This window comes from Chiloscyllium plagiosum, unplaced genomic scaffold, assembly GCF_037043375.1.
Source record: "Chiloscyllium plagiosum isolate Xiang-an unplaced genomic scaffold, Cpla_swu_hap1 HiC_scaffold_20, whole genome shotgun sequence".
In the NCBI taxonomy this organism is placed as follows: domain Eukaryota; kingdom Metazoa; phylum Chordata; class Chondrichthyes; order Orectolobiformes; family Hemiscylliidae; genus Chiloscyllium; species Chiloscyllium plagiosum.
In genome coordinates, this window is record NW_028270158.1 from 33,308,873 (window position 1) to 33,329,199 (window position 20,327).

General features: G+C 40.6%; 1 protein-coding gene across 3 annotated transcripts in view; it reads left to right on the top strand.

Moving 5' to 3' along the window:
• Nucleotides 1–20,327, top strand: part of kdm8 (lysine (K)-specific demethylase 8) — a 41,795-nt gene that overhangs the window by 16,195 nt on the left and 5,273 nt on the right. For 2 of the 3 annotated variants that reach the window (XM_043711662.2, XM_087997787.1), the window contains exons 2-3: nt 15,476–16,158; nt 20,083–20,255. In XM_043711662.2, the coding sequence (XP_043567597.1) occupies nt 15,706–16,158; nt 20,083–20,255 (626 nt within the window). In that variant the 5' untranslated portion in view covers nt 15,476–15,705. Of the gene's footprint in view, nt 1–10,397; nt 10,533–15,475; nt 16,159–20,082; nt 20,256–20,327 lie in introns of those variants that run through there. The other variant, XM_043711660.2, reaches the window with a different exon arrangement.

The following is a 20,327-nucleotide window of genomic DNA, read 5'->3' on the forward strand; positions in this document are numbered from 1 at the left end:
AAACAGATACAATAATGTCCAGTTTTCCATCAGTAAAATAATTTGTCTCACTATTTCTCAACTAACAGAATGTGTCCTCATCTATTTCCTCAAATTTTGGGAGGCCCTGTACAAACTTAAACGTGTCTTTACTGGATTTTGAATATGGAGAGAATTTTCCTCATCAAAGCCTGCATCGGCATCTTGCTTTTTCAAACCACATCATTGTGAACTGTTATTTCCCATCTGTCTCCTCAAATGCTTATTCTCTGTCTTTCTGTTCAAGCTCTCAAGTCTTTTCATCTCCATCCTTTCAAATCTAATGCTCTTTGAAATTCCATCTCCTAGTTTTTAATTTCTTTTTCTATTTCAAGATGCTTTCATTTTTCCTCATGCTTGAGTTGCTTTCACTGTAATACTAATATTAACTGATTTTGATGTCTCCCTACTTGGAATACGTTTGCTTTCTACCAAGCCCAAATGCTGTGCTAATACTTCAGTTTATCTCTGCCTTCTTAGCTCTACAGGCAATTCCACTTCTAATTTGCTTGCCAATTCAATTAATTTAGCTTTTGTGATTTCCGATATGCACACCAGGGCCATCTTCTAAAAGGCTTTAGCAGCTTGTAATGCCATTGTATTTCTTAATGTTCTTGTATGTAAAAAAAATTAAAAGATCAGGAAGACTGTGCATGTGGTGTGTGCCTGGCCAAATTCTTTCATGTTGAGGTGTTTCTTTGCTAGACAAGGACTGTGTTCTTAATGAAAAAAACTGTTTGTCATTTTACCCTTTATAGTACTACTTACTTTAACTCCACACACAATCTTGCATTATCCTTGTTCTCAAACATCACAGCCATGACTCCCCAAACTTTGTCATGATCCACTGGGGTAATATACTATTCCCAGCATCACACCAAATGTTAAGATTTAATGAAACTACCACAAATCCCAGTTCTTACTGCTGCCCAGGATAAAGCCAAACTAACCAGGTTAGTTCAGTTTTTTAAAAAAAGCTCTACTTAAAATCATAGTCATACAGCACAGAAACAGACCCTTCGGTCCAATTCATCCACGCTGACCAATCATCCCAATCTGACCTTGTCCTACTTGCCAGCATTTAGTCCATATCCCTCTAAAAGCTTCCTATTCCTATACCCATCCAGATGCCTTTTAAATGTTGTAATTGTACTTGCCTCCATAACTTCCTCTAGCAGCTTGTTCTATATACACACCACCCTCTACATGAAAAGCTTACTCTCCAGGTACTTCTTAAGTTGTTGCCCTCTCACTTTAAATCTGTGCCCTCTAGTTTTGGACTCCCTCAACCCAGGAAAAAGACCTTGGCTGTTCACTGTATCCATGCTCCACAAGATTTTATAAACCTCTATAAGGTCACCTCTCAGTTTCTGACATTCCAGGGGAAAAAAGGCTCTTCACCCTCTCCTTATAGCTCAAACTCTCCACTCACAGCAACATCCTTGTAAATATTTTCTGCACCCTCTCAAATTTAACAAAACCATTTCTATAGAAGGATAACCAGAATTGTATACAGTATTCTAAAAGTGGCCTCACCAATGTGCTGTACAGCTACAACATGACGTTCCAACTCCTATACTTAGTGTTGTGATCAGTGAAGGCAAGTGTACCAAATGCCTTCTTCACCACCCTATCTACCTGTGGCTTCTGTTTCAAGGAACTATGCACCTACACCCTGAGTTCTCTTTATTTGACAGCACTCCCCAGGGCCTATCATTCAATGTGTAAGTCCTGCCCTGGTTTGCCTTCTCAAAATGCAATACTTCACATTTATCAAAGTTAAACTCCATCTATCACCTCTTATTCCATTGGCCAAATCGAATCAAGGTCCTGTTGTACTTAGAGATAATCATCTTCACTGTCCATTACACCACATTTTGGTGTCATCTGCAAACTTACTAACCATTCCTCCTATATTCACTCTTAATTTTAACAAGAACAGTAAAAGGACAACAGTTTTAATTTATTCAGCTTAAATTTTAATCCTTTTAAATTTCAGGCACAGACTGGAGGAAAAACAGGCAAACACAAATATTGAGAGGGATAAAATAGTCAAAGGAACATCACAGCAGTTGAACTGCTGTGCTCTTCCAGCACCACTAATCCAGAATCTGGTTTCCAGCATCTGCAGTCATTGTTTTTACCTAGTCAAAGGAACATACCAATCCAAACTCAGAAATCTAAATGGCTTGGCCCCACAATCCTTTAACTATCTTTGATGATACTCAATGTTATTTACACAGTGGTGATCAGTCTGCAGCTCATTGGTTGCTTGATTGGATAATCAGTCTTTCTGCTTGTCTTTGGATTTCATTCAGCATTTCCAAACAGTATTTCCAAAAAATTAGAGAAAGCACCTATATGGGAAAAGGTGGGAGAAAAGGGTTGATGCAGCTGGCTTGGGAGGTTTCCTTGCTTCTTTCTCTCATTCCCCTTACAGAGTCTGTGTTAAACTGCAACAAGACCGCTTAGACAACTGTACCTGTGTTGGGGTCCCCTGAGCCTAAAACAACTGGTGCCAGTTGAAAAGCCAAAAATAAAAGACAGTGTCTCTGGGCATGTAAACATGTGGTGCTGCTCTATTTGAGAAGTGTGCCCCTGAAAGTGGGTTATTATTGTACAGTGGTATTGTCCCTACCTCCAAGCCAGAAGGCCCAGCTTCAAATCCTACCTGCTCCTAAGATGTATCATAACGTAGTGGGCTGTGCTTGTAATTTATCTCTTTAAGGACTCCTGTAGCACAGTGGTAGGCCAAAAGATCTAGCTTCCAATCCCACCTGCACCAGAGATGTCTTCACATTTCTGAATGAGTTGGTTAAAAATATCTGTCCCCAAAAGTAATATTATTGCATATGCATTAGTTAGCTTCATTTGCTTTCCAAAGTTGCAAACACACTTTGTATTCACATTTTAAAGCAGCATCCATTTTTCCCATTTGCAGTCCATAGTTCAAAAATGTTTTTAAAAATGTGGTTACTTACAGTATGAATATGTATTCCTAACATAAAGCAGAAAGCACACTGAGTCGAGCAACGAAGTAATCAGTATCACAGGAATCCTCAATGCCCCAAAACACTGAAGGAAAATATCATGTGGAATAAAAGTTCATTTGTGATGCTTTCTGTGGTTGACTAGCCCCTGTGTCACTTTATGTACGAATGCATGATAATGTTGCTAAGTGCTGCTCATGGACTTCTATCCCAGCTAGGATCTGCCCTTGTGAGAAGATGGGGAAAAGTGACAGAAGAGATTGATTCTGTTGAACTGGTGCACTGGATGACTTGTACTAACTGGCTATAGCACTGATCTTTGGTTGGCAGTGAAAGCCAGGAGCCCTCAGCAAACTTCAGATTACACCATGTTGTTCAATTCATCTCTATCTCCTTAAACAGTATAGAGTTCATTTATCACAGTTTTAGAAGGTACAAATGGGCAGCCGTATTTTTAAAAATTTATTACTTCTAAACAATGTCCAGAAACTCCTTTACGCATGAGCTAATTAGATTTGCTGTGCCTAATTGTGACAGCTGGTTAATATTCACCGAACAGCCAGAAACAGCTACCCAGGGATGAATTAGCTGCAAATGAAATATAAACAAACAGATGCTGTCACTTAAAAAATCAATTCATCTCAGAAAAACGCATACTTAAATCTTATTTCCAGATTCTTTCAATATGCACGTCTGCTGCAGCTTTTAATAAGATTTTTTTAAATTACGCACTTTTAAAATGTGCACAGATTTATTTAAAGTGGGAAATGAAAATTGTGTGAAAAGAGACACGGAATAGTTTTTTGCTGTTTTATATCCCATGATTTATTAATTTATGAATATTATGCTTCAGTAAAGAGAACCTTTGTAATAGAATTCTGTTTTTATAGGTTGATGGCAGCAATATTGGATTCAAAGGATAGAGAGAGGAAGTGGAAACCTATTTAAAAATCCTTGGGATGTTAAAAAATTTGTGGCAGTGGTTCAAGCTTCACGTTATGCATTGACCCTTCTATTTACACGTGGGTGTTGAGTGAGGATTATTCTCAAGTAACCAGCCTCTAATTTCATTTTGACATGATTGATAACATTATCATTTTTGAGTCAGGGTGCTTTGATTATTGATTCTCTCAACAAAACGTGCAAGTAATCTAGTACTCATATATTGTCAGAGATGCTACAGTCCTTTAGGCAATTCATTAAAACTGAAGCCCTGTTTGATGGGCCTTAAAGATCTCATGCAACTTGTTCACTGCTGTCCTTAAGGAAGAAAACTTATCCAGGATTTTCCCTACCCAGCTTGACCTGTGTAGTATTCCCTGGATTGGGCTTTTATCTGCTACCTGCTTCCATATGACTGCGCTCCCAAATGAATCAAACTGACAGTGTTACTGTCCCAGTGCACATTTTGATTTGTGATGGATTAGAAAAATTGTCTCAATTATTTGTTTTAAAACAACACCATTGTATTTAGGTCTAAACTATCAATTTGCCGAATCAGTATGATTGCCCAGTACTTCCTTAAGCTCATCTATAGAGAATCCATTCAGAGTACTGTGTCTCTGGATAGAGACATAGAATCTCCAGTGCAGTTAACCCATCAAGTATGCACTGACCCTCCAACTGCATCCCACTGAGACCCACCCCTCCATCCTATACCCACAACCCCACCTGGAGTTTTTACCATGACTAACTCACTTAACCTGTGCATCCCTGGACATTACAGGGCAATTTTTTTGGCATGGCAAATCCAACCTAACCTGCACATCTTTGGACTATGGAAGGAAACTGGATTACCCACACTCAGGGAGAACATGCAAACTTCAGACAGACAGTTGCCTAAGGTGGAATCAAACCTGGGTCAGTAGCCCTGTGAGGAAGCAATGCTAACCATGTTGCCCTAAGTAACATTTCAAATTATATATCTTGGGCATAAGGAGATTTCAAAAATGGGTTATTTGTTGCTGTCAGTCTAATTTTCATTTATCCCAATGGGATGGTGTGGAGTTATTCCTATTAAGCTAATAGATCTGCAATAGAAGAGTTTTAAAGCAGGATGAAACTGAGCCATGTAGGCTAGAAGGTTCTCTGTTTAGTCTTTGATTTGTTTGATCTCAGCTGGGTGGCACTGTGGTGGAATGTGAGAACTTTTAGCTTCAGTGTTTGTGGGCTAGTGGAGATAGTTAGCTAGGTTCTCACTCTCCATTGATACTGAGTAATCCCTCCTGGAAGGTCCTTGTTGTTGAAGATGAGGATTAATAGAAATTCTGAGTTTGCCCCAGACAAACAGGACAAACAGTTAACGTTTATTAGTCATACTGCTTGATAACACTGATTGAGAACATACTGATGGGGCCAAATTGGATATGTCTATTTCTTCCATGCAGGACATATCTTGGCAATTTCTACTTTGTTGAATACATGCCAAAGTTGTTACTATACTAGAACAGCTTGTCTAGTCCTGATGAAGGACTTTTGCCCGAACCGTCCATTTTCCTGCTCCTCGGCTGCTGTCTGACCTGCTGTGCTTTTCCAGTACCACACTCTCGACTCTAATCTCCAGCACTTGCAGTCCTCACTTTCACCAGCTTGTCTAGTAACCTAGTTCTGAAGCACAAGTCTTCAGCTCTATAGCTAGATATTGTTGGAGCCTCTAATTTCAGCTATATCCGATATGTTCACTGTTTATTGCTGTTATGCGGAGTGAGCTAAATTGGCTGAAGATTGTGGAGCTGAAGAAAAGTCCAAAATGGATCATCTAATTGGCACTTTTAGCTAATGGTAGTTGTAAATGCTTCAATCTTGTAGTTTTCATTCAACTCCTGGCCTCTGCCATTTTTGACAATAGGAAATGAATATACAACCTCCTCCTTCCAATTAGTTGTTTAATTGTACACCCCTTCCACAACTGGACGCAGCAGAAATGCAGAGTTTTGATCTAATCTGTTGATTGCTGTTTCACATAGCTCTGTCAAATGTATGCTGTTTCTGCATTTGCAGCATGTGTGTAGCTTAGGTTGTAGCTCCACAAGGTTTGCCAGTCCTTTTTAGAGTTACCAGATGCCTCTGTTAGCATGCTGCCCTGCACTTAAATGCCGATTGATCCCTGAGTTTGATAATAGTAGTTTGAGGGATGTGCTGGGCCTTCAGTTTATGGATTTTGGTGAAAACAAATCTGTGACTTCTGAAACAATGTCAGAGGTAGCCGGTTTTGCACTGAATATAAGTACAAGCTGGAGTAGACCATTTAACCCCACAAGAATGCTCGACTGTGTCATACAATCATGGCTGATATTGTGCCCTAACTCCACTTTCAGGCCTTTCCAAAGTCCTTGATTGCTAGAAATTTCAAACATAAGTCTATTTTGACCATAACTATGTGAAACAGAGGAATATCCATAACAATTTCTCAGATTCACAACCCTTTGATTGAGAAATTTCTCATCATCTCAATCTTTAACGTTTAGTTCCTTATCTTGAGCTTGAGCCCCCTAATTTTAGGCTCTCCACTGGGAGAAATAGATTTTCACCATTTACCCTTGTCAGCTCTCGGAATCTGTTTCAATATAATCATCTCTCATTCTCCTAAACTCTGGAGTACTTGACAGGCACAATTTACTTATCCTCTTATACAGAACATTATCTGAGGATCGCATGTAGTTAACTTTCACTGTATTGCCTTCAGTGCAAATACATCCTTCCTTGGATGTAGAGACCAAAACAATGCTCAGTACTCCTGACACGGTCTTCCCAAAGCCAAATATAATTATCACAATTATCCAATCAGCTTGTAATAAGAACTACCATGCCGCTTACCTGCATACTAACTTTGTGTCACAGGTATAAATGCACCCAAAATCTCTCTACGTATTGATATCCAGCAGTTTTACAGCTTTTAAAACTATCTTGCTGTAAGATCTATCCTGAATTTATCCCATTGAACATGGTGCTAGTACCATGAGGTATCCACAGTGTGAAGAAGGCATTCTCCATTTGGGCCCTGTTGTGGTGACTATACACAAGTTGTTATGGATAGATGCATCTACGATGGATTAGATTAATGTGGACAGTATCACATTGATTTTATCCTTGTATTAGTTATTTCATTACCTGCCACGTGTCCAGTCTGGTACATGGGTCCTTCAGGTCTTAACCAGCTCAGTCAGTAGTTGTGCTACCAAGGTTTTTTTTGTAATAGCCATTGAAGTCACATATCCTGATTATAACTTTTCCTCTTGCAACCTTCAGTTTTTTTTTGAAGTAGTGTTCAGTGTGGAGGAGTACTGATTCATCAGCTAAAGAAGGGTGATATATGGTGACCAAAAGGTTGCCCATGTTCAGCTTAACACCATGAGACTCAATGGAGTCCTGAGTCAATGTTGCAGACTCCCAGAGTTACTGCAAAGCACTCTTGCCACCACCTGTGTTGTTCTGTTATGCTGAAGACCAGGATGTGTCCAGGCTGGCGTTTGATTTGATTTGTTATTGTCACATGCACTGAAATACAGTAAAAAGTATTGTTTTGTGTGCTAACCAAACCAATCATACCTAAGTAGTTCAAGGAAAAAGAACAGAATGCAGAATATAATGTTACAGTTACAGGGAAGGTGCAGAGAAAGATCAACTCTAATATAAGAAGTCAGTTCATAAATCTGATAACAGCAGGGAAGAAGCTCTTCTTAAATTTGTTGGTATGTGTTTTCAAACGTTTGTATCTCCTGCCCACCCGAAGAAGGTGGAAGAGAGTATAATCGGGATAGGAGGTGGTCTTTGATTATGCTGGCTGCGTTCCCAAGGCAGCGGGAAGTGTAAATGAGGTCAATGAAGGAAAACTGGTTTTCATAATGGACCAGGCTACGTTCACAACTCTCTGTAATTTCTTGCAGTCTTGGGCAGAGCCATTGCCATACCAAGCTGTGAGGCATCCAGACAGGATGCTTTCAGTAATGCATGTATAAAAATTGGTAAGAGTTGGACATGCTGAATTGGGACACTGGTTGAAAGGAACAATTTTGTTGCTTTAGCGACCTATGGGACAACCATGTTAGTGAGAAGAGCTTTCAAGATTGACTGAATTGGTTCAGCCATTGTTTTGTCCATTGCCTTGGTTGGTGGTAGTCCTTCTTGATTTTTATTTGTATTAGACCTACACATAGCAGTTTGATACAACCAAGCAGAGAGGAAAATCAGCAAAGTTTGTTTCTTTAGTACACTTGTAAAAGTCCTGCTTAAAAGTGCATATATGTGGATTTTTTAACCTGTTTGGGGATGTTATTACATACCTTTTTAAGAGGTGAGATTTGAACCCAGATCCTCTGCCTCTGAGGTAGGGACATTCCTACTGCACCACAAGAGCCCCTCATGTGGATGTCAGTGAAGACAGAACTGAGTGCATCTATGATGTGCCGCCAGAGCTCATTTGCTGTTCATGCTCACAACTTTTAAGAAACTGCATTACAAAGATATCAGGCACCCTTAATGTCACAGAGTTCCTTCATTAAGTGTAGCAGGAGAGCAAAAAAAATAGAATATGGTCCTGAAAGGGGAAATGCACTGCTGTTCACCAGATGGCAAGTGCTTTGGTTTTCACAAAACGGCTTAACCTTGGCCTTTTTGGCACGCTGACCCTAGCAGCTCTGAGCAAGAGCAACGTCAGGAATTCAAAGTGGAGGCAACAGGCGCAATCTCTGACAAATGTAACATATTGCTCATTTATTCAGTATTTCTTTAAGCATTTTTCTCTTTTTTGACATTCTGAATCTTTAATTTTAACAAAGTGTTGTTTGATTAAACAATTGCAAACTTGAGCATGTTGCAAGTTGCAGAATAAATGAAGCCCTGAAATGAAGAGAAGGTCAAACCTATTAGAATAAACCAGGAACATACGGATAAGAACATCTGTTTATACTACATTGCAATTGAAAGTGTCATGCAAGGTAGACAGACAAATGTAGAGATTAAGAATCCACTCACGAAAAGGAATATATACAAGAAGTTCCCAGTTCATTTGATAGCACAGTTTTATGTTATTTATTTGGTAACTTTGTATTAATTAGGGTTTGGTTGCGTGCTAGTTTTCAACAGCTGTATGGTGGCTTGAAAGCCAGGTTTAACGTGACCATTATAAAAGTAATTCTCATTTTCACCTGACCCATCTTTGTTCCTTAACCCTAGCCATAAAGAGCAACTTCATAGAGACCAGGAGATTTCTATCAACCGTGGTTCTGATTAAGAATCAGAAGTTTGGTTCGTGAGCACAACTATTTAGCCTGACTCTCCAATACAATGCTGATAAAGAGTTGCATTGTCAGAAGTGCTGTTATTTTGTTGAGATGTTAAACTCATTTTCCCCCTCAGGTGTACATAAACATGGAATTGTTTCAGACAGCAGCTGTGAAGTTATCCTATTGTCCGAGCCAATGTTTGTCCCTTGAGCAATATCACAAAGCAAATTATCTGATTATAATTCACATTGTAGTTATTGGGGGTTTCTGCATGCAAATTGACTGCAGTATTTACTAAATTAAAATAGTCACTACCGTTCAAAAGCACTACATTAGCTGTAAAGCACTTTAGAATGTTCTGAGATCTTGAAAGGTACTATGTAAATCTAAGTCTTTTTCTCCACTTTCCACATCAGCTGTGCTTTTGCTTCCAGTAGGACTGTGGGACTAGGCTGAGTTTTTGGCATTTGCATTTTGTTGTTCTGAGTTGAGGCAGACCCTAACTAACTTTCAAACATCCGTACTCTAATTAGACAACTTGCTGATACTGGTTCAGTGTCTCCTAAGTGAGCTGTGCAGAGAGGACTTTTTCCCTAGCCGCACATTATTACCCTTGTAATCATTCCATTAACTTTTCAGAAGCAAGTTTTATGACGTGTGTAGTTAGATAATATGTTGGATAATAGAAGGAATTTGCTGAATTGGTTCATAATCGTAATTGCTACAAAGGGAACTGATTCATCTGTTACTGCTATACGTTACTTGTTTTTAATGGTTTATTGTCACTGGAAACGTGGAAGCAGGCATTGTTATGGAGCACTCTCCCCATATCACTTTATAAATGGGAAGCCCCTCTACCTCTTGCACGAGATGCTCTGGTTGTTGAAGTCAAAATTTAAAATGATGTTCTGAAGACTGGACCTCAAATGTTAAGTCTGTTTTCTGTCCACAGATGCTGCCAGTCTGCCGAGTTTCTCCAGCAATTTCTGTTTTTATTTAAGATGATGTCTTGCTCTTTTCTAAACATTGCTGAGCACAAAAATCAAAACTGATGCTGAGGAAATGTTGCAATCTCAGAGTTGCTACCTTTTATAAGTTTCTTTTCATCATTCATGGAAGTGATATTGTCTATCTGTTATTGTCCTTAAGGTAATGATGAGGTACCTTCTTGAACCACTGCAGTCCACATTGTGTAGGTTCACCTAGAGTGCTACTCCGGAGGAGTTCCTGAATGTTTGATCTAGCTACATTGAAGGAATAACAATATAGTTCCAAGTCAAGATGGTGTGTGACTTGAAAGGTAATAGTATTCCACGTTTCCAGCTGCTAATGTTCTCGTAAACTGATGGATGTCATAGGTTTGGAAGATTAGATTAGATTCCCTACAGTGTGGAAACAGGCCCTCCAGCCCAACAAGTCCACACCAACCCTCCGAAGAGCAACCCATTCAGACACATTCCCCTACATTTACCCCTGACTAATGCACCTAACACTATTGGCAATTTAGCATGGCCAATTCACCTGACCTGCACGTCTTTGGAATGTGGGAGGAAACAAGAGCACCCAGAGGAAACCCACGCAGACACTGGGAAAATGTGCAAACTCCACACAGACAGTTATCCGAGCTGGGAATTGAACCCGGGTCTCTGGCACTGTGAGGCAGCAGTGCTAACCATTGAACTACCGTGCCATGCAGTTGAAGGACCCTTAGTAAATTGCTGAGTTGCATCTTAGAACATAGAACATAGAAGAATACAGCGCAGTACAGGTCCTTCGGCCCTCGATGTTGCGCCGATCCAAGCCCACCTAACCTACACTAGCCCACTATCCTCCATATGCCTATCCAATGCCCGCTTAAATGCCCATAATGAGGGAGAGTCCACCACTGCTACTAGCAGGGCATTCCATGAACTCACGACTCGCTGAGTAAAGAACCTACCCGTAACATCTGTCCTATACTTACCCCCCCTTAATTTAAAGCTATTCCCCCTTGTAATAGCTGACTCCATACGTGGAAAAAGATTCTCACTGTCGACCCTGTCTAAACCCCTAATCATCTTGTACACCTCTATCAAGTCACCCCTAAACTTTCTATTCTCCAATGAAAACAACCCCAAGTGCCTCAGCCTTTCCTCATACGATCTTCCTACCATACCAGGCAACATCCTGGTAAACCTCCTCTGCACCCGTTCCAGTGCCTCCACATCCTTCCTATAGTATGGCGACCAAAACTGCACACAATACTCCAGATGTGGCCGCACCAGAGTCTTATACAACTGCAACATGACCTCAGGACTCCAGAACTCAATTCCTCTACCAATAAAAGCCTGTACGCCATATGCCTTCTTCACCGCACTATTTACCTGGGTGGCAACTTTCAAAGATCTGTGTACATGGACACCAAGATCCCTCTGCTCATCCACACTACCAAGTATCTGACCATTAGCCCAGTACCCCATCTTTTTGTTACTCTTACCAAAGTGAATCACCTCACACTTAGCTACATTGAACTCCATTTGCCACCTTTCTGCCCAGTTCTGCAGCTTATCTATATCCCGCTGTAACCTGCCACATCCTTCCTCACTGTCTACAACTCCTCCGACTTTCGTATCATCCGCAAACTTGCTCACCCAACCTTCTAACCCCTCCTCCAGGTCATTTATCAAAATGACAAACAGCAATGGTCCCAAAACAGATCCTTGCGGAACACCGCTAGTGACGGCACTCCAAGATGAACCTTTGCCATCAACTACTACCCTCTGTCTTCTTCCAGCCAGGCAACTCCTAATCCAAACCTCCAACTCACCCTCAATGCCATACCTCCGTATTTTTTGCAGTAGTCTACCATGGGGAACCTTATCAAACGCCTTACTAAAATCCATATACACCACATCTACTGCTTTCCCCTCGTCCACCTCCTTAGTCACCTTCTCAAAGAATTCAGTAAGGTTTGTGAGGCACGACCTGCCCTTCACAAAACCATGCTGACTATCCTTGATCACATTATTCCTATCCGGATGTTCATAAATCCTATCCCTTACATCTTGTGGATGGTACACACTGCTGCCACTTTGTACTGATGGTGGGTGGATGGAGTGCTGATCAAATGGGCCGATTTGTCCTCATCAAGGCAAGTGAAAACTATTTAATCATTTGTGCTTTGTAGATGGTGAACAGGCTTTGGGAATGATTTAAATGCCACAGAAGTTTCAGCTTTTGGCCTGTTCTTGTAGCCACAGTATTTTATGGCTGGACCAATTAAGTTTCTGTCAAAAGTGACCCACTGGATGTTGATGATCGAGGGTTTCACTGATGGCAATGGTGTTGAATATCAAGGGGTGTTAATTGGATCCTCTTTTATTTGAAGGAGATGGTCCTTACTTGTGACTTATGTGTCACGAGTGTTACTTGTCACTTAGAACCCCAGAACTGAATGTTGTCAAGGTCTTGCTGTATGCAGGAAGAGATTGCTATCATATCTAAAGAAATGCAGATGGTACTAAACTTTGTTCAGTCATCAGCGAACATCCCCACTTCTGACCTTCTGTTGAAGTGAAAGTCATTGTTAAAGGAGCTGGAGATGATTGGTCCTAGTTGAGTACCCTGCAGCAAAAGAGTTCTTATAGCAGTTGTAGTCTCCCTGCCTCTGAACCAGGAGGCCTGGCTTGAACAGATTGATTAGGAAAATAGCTACCCTGCAGCAAAAGCCTTCTAGTGGCACTCTGGTAGCATCTCTGTCTCTTAGTCAAGAGGCCTAGTTTCAAATCCCATTTACTCCAAAGGTGTGTAATAACATTTCTGAACAGGTTGTTTAGAAAATATCTACTCTGCAGCAATATTGTAGGGGTGAGGTGTTTGGCCTCCAAGAGCCAAACCCTGTCATGTCTGCTGAGCATGACTCAGGCAAGTGGAGACTGCGATTTTGTTGAGACTTCATGATTCCACACTCGGTCAGTTGCTGCATTCATTTCAAAGTTAGTCACTCTCACTTCATAACTGGAATTCAGGACACTATATAAGGTCTAGAACTGATTGTTTATGATAAAATATAAAGTGAGCACTGGTCAACAGTGTTGTTGTGGAAGCATCGCTTAATAACACCTGCTGACAATGCTTACCATAATTTTGCTGATGATTGAGAGTAAACTGAGGTTGCAGGAATTGGCCAGGATTAATTTCATGGACACACAACTTCTGGGCATTTTTCCACATTGTCAGGTAGATGTCTATGTTGTAGCTTTATTGGAACATCTTGGCTGGAACTATTGGTAGTTCTGGGAGTGCATGCCTTTTGTTACCCGTATGTTTCATCACTCATTTCTCTTCATATGCCTTCAGCCAATTCTTGATATACATAAAATATATTAAATTTACTGAAAATTGGCATCTGTTAAGCTGGGGGACCACAAGAGTCCTAAAGGGATCGTCCATTCAACTCTTCATATTGCTGGCAATTGCTTGAACTAGTCATTCACAACGATTGCTGTGCATCCCCATCATTGAGAATGTAGTTTTTTTTTGTGGAGGCTCCTTTTCAGGTTAGTTGATGACTAACCTACTGCGAATCCTCTTGCAAGGATGCCTACCTTGAAGAAGCTCTCCTCATTTCCCTTCCCCCCACCTTATCTCAGTCCCAACCCTCAGATTCATTCCTGAAGAAGGGCTTATGCCCGAAACGTCGATTCTCCTGCTCCTCGGATGCTGCCTGGCCTGCTGTGTTTTTCCAGCACCACATTTTTCAACTCTGGTCTCCAGCATCTGCAGTCCTCACTTTCTCCTAGTTGATGACTTGTCTGTCACCACTCATGACTGGATGTGGCAGGACGGCAGAGGGTTAATCTGATGTGTTGCTTGTGGGATTGTTTATCCATGTTTTTTCGATGTTAAGCCATGGCCACATATCCACTTTGGGTGGGTGTAAAAGTTTCCATTGCACTAGTTCCACCAAAAGGCAGAATATCTGGTTATCAGATTGGTCTTTATAGGAGCTTGTTGCATGTAAAGTTAGCTGCTGCATATCCTATGTAGCACCAGTGATGACCCTTGAAAGTACTTGGTTATCTTTAAATGCTTTGGGACACTCTACAATTGAGAATGCTGTTGTATAAATGCAAATTTTTCTTTTCCTGCCCTTCTCACCAATTTCATACAGGAAATGAAAGCTAATGAGCATCAGTAAGGAAAGCCCTTACCTGAGCTTAATTTGTCCTTCTAACCTAAAATATGTGGTCCACAGCATTCCTCCCATTGATCTGCCTGCAAGTAGCTAATAGCATGCACTGAATTGTGTACCTGGGAAATGACTTCTGTGTAGCCCAGTCACTTGCAAATTGGTGCATCTACCAGATTGCTAGATTTTTTTTCAGTTGTTAATTGCCCTTGTTCAACGTTTCTAATTGTGAGCAGTAAAAGTGGACAGTGGATGAGATGGGAACTCTGCTGTACAATGCATCCTTTTAAAAACATCTTCATTCATTCACAGTGCAGGAGATGGTTCAAGCACATGCCCTTCTAACAGGCTAATCTATATAATGTAATCAAATTAGTCTTGAATGTCCATCAACTGAATTAGTACAGATTGGCATGACAGCAATATTATTGCTGTCACCAGTAGGTCACAGCTTGCAGGTCAATCTCTATCCATTAGAGACAAATCAATGTGCCACTACTCTTAACTTGCAATGCAGTTGCCAACCTCAGTGTGTGGTGGCTGGAGGGGTGGGGATTTGGCTGTAATCCTGAACAAAAAGAGCTAGCAGAAAGAGCATTTAAGAAGGAAAGAGGTAGAAAGGGGGTTATGTTTCTATTCAGACCATAGTTTCTCCTCCAAACAGGAACAGGTTCGTCAGCCCCTCAGGGAGATTGCAGCTTTGAAAAGACAGTTGAGTTGCATTGACTATTCAAAGAAGGCTCTTTACAACACATGAATGAATATCAACAATTAATCCTTGTGTATCAATAATTAATGAGAATGCATCAAAAATGCTTCCATTGAATGAGAAAATGCTTTAACAAGCCACTGTGAGGGATGACTATATGGATACGTTATCAGAGACTTCATTTTGATACATTGATAAAAATGGCTTTAGGAGAGAAATTAAAAATACACAGTTTTGGGAGAGGCAATGCAATTCCAGTTTTGTTGATAACCTTGTGGAAAATTGCTCTGTAGTCTCATAACCTGGGTTTAATTGAAGTCAATTTTATTAGAATAGTCATTTCAATTTGTGTTGGTTTATCTAGGATCATCTCCACAGTGGAAATCTGGTGAGCCAGTGAAGACCAAGACAAGTCTACAAACGCTGAGTTCATCGTAATTACTGAATGTCGAGGGAAAAAAATTGTACAAGTACCAGATTCTTAGCAATTAGATAATTACTTTGTTGTTTTAACCTCTGAAATGTGCTGCCATCAACTGCCAAGTAGCCTGTCGTCTTACTGAATTGTAGTAATTTGCACATGAAGTGAAACCCATGAGTTGTATTTGGGAAGAGGTAATGGCAATTTTGCCACCAAGATTGGAAGACTTCAACTTGGAGTTCAACAGTACAGTGGATATGAGCCTCGTATTCTTATTAAGAAAAACAGTGGATTTACTATACAAAGGCCAGGACATAGACAAGTGCCTGCAGCTCAGTCAGACTATTGTGGATTTCTCTTGGGAGAAACTTAATATTGGAACTTGGAGGGACGTGGATAAGGAGTGGAGGAGGGTGTATTCTCATGGTTGTCTTTTTAAAGCTGTTTGTTTGTGCAAGGATGAAGGAACGGTTAGTGAGGCAATAAAAACTTGTGACATGGGTTTGTTGATGGGGGCAATCATATTGGACAACATTCTCAACAGACTGGTCGGAGTTCTTCAGAGATACACTCTTGGGAAAAGGCCTTTAGAAGATGCTGCATCCCATCAGGAATCAAGCAGAAAGGTACTGTTTTATATTACTATGCAGCTACTTTTCTCTATATTTATATTATTATATTAAGAATTGAGAGAACAAGCAAATTCAGTAAGATATTTTTCCATGTAAGTCCTAATGATGGGGACTGGAATGGTTGGCACATTGGAATAACAGCAGAATAATGGGAGAGAAGATGGCTGTGTGTGATAAATCATAATGGAAATGAGGTTGAAATAGTTTCACAACACAAATATGACACTATTGCCTATAATGCAATGCTAATTGACTATAAAGGGATGAGAGAAGGAAATGATGGTCGGTACTGTAAATGGAAATGTAAAATTGCAGAGTGACTTTGTTATTAACAATCCCAGACCTAAGAATTAATTTAGTTTGCTTTATAAAACTGTAAAGGGTGCAAAAACGATTTACAAAGATATTACAAGATTGGAGGATTTGAATTATAAGGAGAGGCTGGAACAGATTGGGTCTTTTTTCCCCTGGAATGTAGGAGGCTGAGGGGTGATCTTATAGAGGTTTATAAAATCATGAGGAGCATAGATAAGGTGAATAGCCAAAGTCATTTGTCCAGGATAAGGGAGTTCAAAACTAGAGGGCATAGGTTTAAGCTGAGAGGGGAAGGTTTTGAAAGGGACCTGAGAGACAACTTTTTCACACACAGGGTAGTGCTTTGTGACTCTGACTCTATAGAACAACAACTTTCCTCTAACAGGAAGACTAGAATTGAATGCTATATTCCAGAAGTGGCCTCTCCAGTGTCCTGTACAACCACAACATGACATCCCAACTCTTATACTCAGTGCATTGACCAAGCTTACCCAAATGCCTACTTCACTATCCTGTCTACCTGTGCCTCCACTTTCAAGTAACTATGAGCCTGCACTCTTAGTTCTCATTGTTCAGCAATACTCCACAGGACCCTACCATTAGGTGTATAAGTCATGCCCTGATTTGCCTGACCAAAATGCAAACTTCGCATTTATCTAAATTAAACTCCATCTGCTACTCCTTGATTAAGGTTCTGTTGTACTCTGAGGTAACCTTCTTCACTGTCCGTTACACCACCAATTTTGGTGTCATCTAACTTATTAACCGTTCCCCCTGTATTCACATCCAGATTATTTTTTATAAGTTACAAAAAGCAGTGGATCCAGCACTGATCCTTGCGACACCACTGGTCCCAGGCCTCCAGTCCAATAAACAACCCTCTACCACTCCGTTTCTTACTTTCAAGCCAATGATGGACTCTCCCTGGATTCCATGTGTCCTAAGCTTGTTTAACCAGTCTACCATGCAGTATCTTGTTGAATGCTTTGTTGAAGTCCATGTAGAAATCATACACCATTTTGTCTTCATCCATCTTCTTTCTCACTTGTTTGAAAACTCAATCAAGTTAGACATGACATCCCACACATAAAGCCATGTTGACTATCCTAATCAGTTCTTGCCATTCCAAATACAGATAAACCTCCAACAACTTTCCCATCACTGATCTATAGTTCCCTGATTTTTCCTTACCACCTTTCTGAAATGATGGCACTAGATTAGCCATCCTCCAGTCTTTCGGCACTTCACCTATGGCTCTGATACAAATATTTTAGCGAAGGGCCCAGCATTCACTTCCCTAGCTTCCCAGAAAGATCTGGGATACACTTGGTTAGGTCCTGGGGATTTATGCACCTTAATACATTTTAAGACATCCAGCACTGCCACCTCTGTAATATGGAGATATCACTACTTATTTCTCCAAGTTCTGTAGCTTCTGTGTCCTTTTCCACAGTACATAACGACGAGAAGTACTCATTTAATATCTCACCCATCTCCTGAGGTTCAACACACAGATGATTTTGTTGATCTTTAAAGGGCCTTATTCCTCCCTAGTTACTGTTTTGCTCTTAATGTATTTGTAGAATCGTTTTGGATTCTCTTTAACCCTACTTGCCAAAGCTATCTCATGTTCCCTTTTTTGCCTCCTGATTTCCGGCTTGAATTTACTCCTAATGCCCTTACACTCCTCTAGGAATTCACTTTATCTCAGCTGTCTATACCTGACATATCCTTTTTCTTGACCAGAGCTTCAATTTCTCTAGTCATCCAGTATTCCCCACAGCTATCAGTGTTGCCTTTCACACTTAAAGGAACATTCTGCCTCTAGACTCTCATTATCATGATTTTGAAGGCTTCCCACCTTCCAACTGTTCCTCTACTTCTGAATAGCCTCTTCCAATCAATGATTAAAAGTTATTGCCTAATGTCATCAAAATTGGCCTTACTCCAATTTAGAACTTCAACTTTTAGATTAGGTCTATCCTTTTCCATCATTGTTTCAAAACTAATAGAATTATGTTCTCTGGACCCAAAGTGCTCCCCCACTGACACCTCAGTCACTTACCTTGCCTTATTTCCCAAGAGATGGTCATGTTTTACTCCTCTAGTAGGTACATCCACACACTGAATAAGAAAATTTTCTTGTACACACTTAAGTTCCTCTCCAAGCAAGCCTTTAATTTTAGATTAGATTAGATTAGATTCCCTACAGTGTGGAAACAGGCCCTTTGGCCCAACATGTCCACACTGACCCTCCGAAGAGCAACCACCCAGACCCATTCCCCTACATCTAACGCTACGGGCAATTTAGCATGGCCAGTTCACCTGACCTGCACATTCTTTTTTGACTGTGGGAGGAAACTGGAGCACCCGGAGGAAACCCACGCAGACACTGGGAGAATGTGCAAACTCCACACAGATAGTTTCCTGAGGCGGGAATTGAACCTGGATCTCTGGCGCTGTGAGGCAGCAGTGCTAACCACTGTGCCGCCCAGTCCCAGTCATGGTAGTCCCAGTCTCTGTTTGGAAAGCTAAAATCCCCTACCATTATAACCCTATTATTCTTACAGATATCTATGATCTTCTTGTAAATTTGTTTCTCAATTTCCTGCTGGCTATTGGGGCCCTATAGTACAATCCTAATAAGGTGATCATCCCTTTCTTATTTCCAAGTTCCACCCAAATAACTTCACTGGACATACTTCCAGGAATATCCTCCCTAAGTACAGCTGTAATGTTATCCTTAACTAAAAAAACTATTCCCCCTCTTCTCTTGTCCCCTTTCTATCCTTCCTGTGGCATCTAAACCATGGCTAGTTCAGTTTAGGAAACCTGATCAGCCCACCTTGTCCATTCCATGCTGTATGACTCTGGAGAAGGAAATCTGCCATCCCTGTGCGATCTTGTCTACATGTGACCCAGACCCACAGGAATGTGGCTGATTCCTAACTGATCTCTGAAATGGCCTGAGCAAACCTTCTCAGCAGTAGTTAGGGATGGCAATGAATGTTGGCCTTATCAGTAATGCTCACTTTTTTTTTTAAGAAGTTGAGCATTTAGGACAAGACTGGATCCTAAATCCAACCCAGCGCCTCTTCCACACTCCTCTGCCCAAACATTGCAAACACTGTCTGTTTTACTTGGGTCTGCAGCAGGCGAGCATCTGGATCTTGTGGGGATAATTAATTAGAAAAGAAGAGGGTGGTGAATATTCTGGGTTTGGATGATGCAGGTGATTTTGGATCAATGATTTTCAAAGCTCTATGGTGTGAAATAGCCACTGAGTATTTTTCTCACCTTGTATCTGAACCTGCATTAGAGTTAATTGATCAAGCTTTGCTTGGTCAATAACTCCATTGTTTTTGCATAACTCAATGACTAGGATGGGTGAATCTGATGGACATTATACTTTATTCAACCAGCAAGTCCTGTATTCATTTCAGAATAAAAGACGGGAGAATGGAGAGCTCTGACTTAGCCAGTTGGTTGGGAAATGTATTTCCTCATAAATTAGGTGAAATTCATCAGAAACTAAACATAGGATTAACTCAAATCATTAACAGGTTCTGACTTTTTAAAAATGTAATTGATTTGTGATTCCAGAAGCTAAGTGTTTCTCTTCCTCTGGTGCAAGAGATGAAAACTGAAATGGCTGTTCCAAGAGTCCACTGCCCTTCACTGGAATATTTTAGAACACACTATCTCATTCCACAGAAACCTGTCATACTGGAGGGAATTGTTGATCACTGGCCTGCTGTGAGGGATTGTAAATGGAGGTACGTATAGGCATTGAGAATCTCCAACATTTTAAAAAATTGGATAAACTGTCAGTAACCTCCATCTTTCAT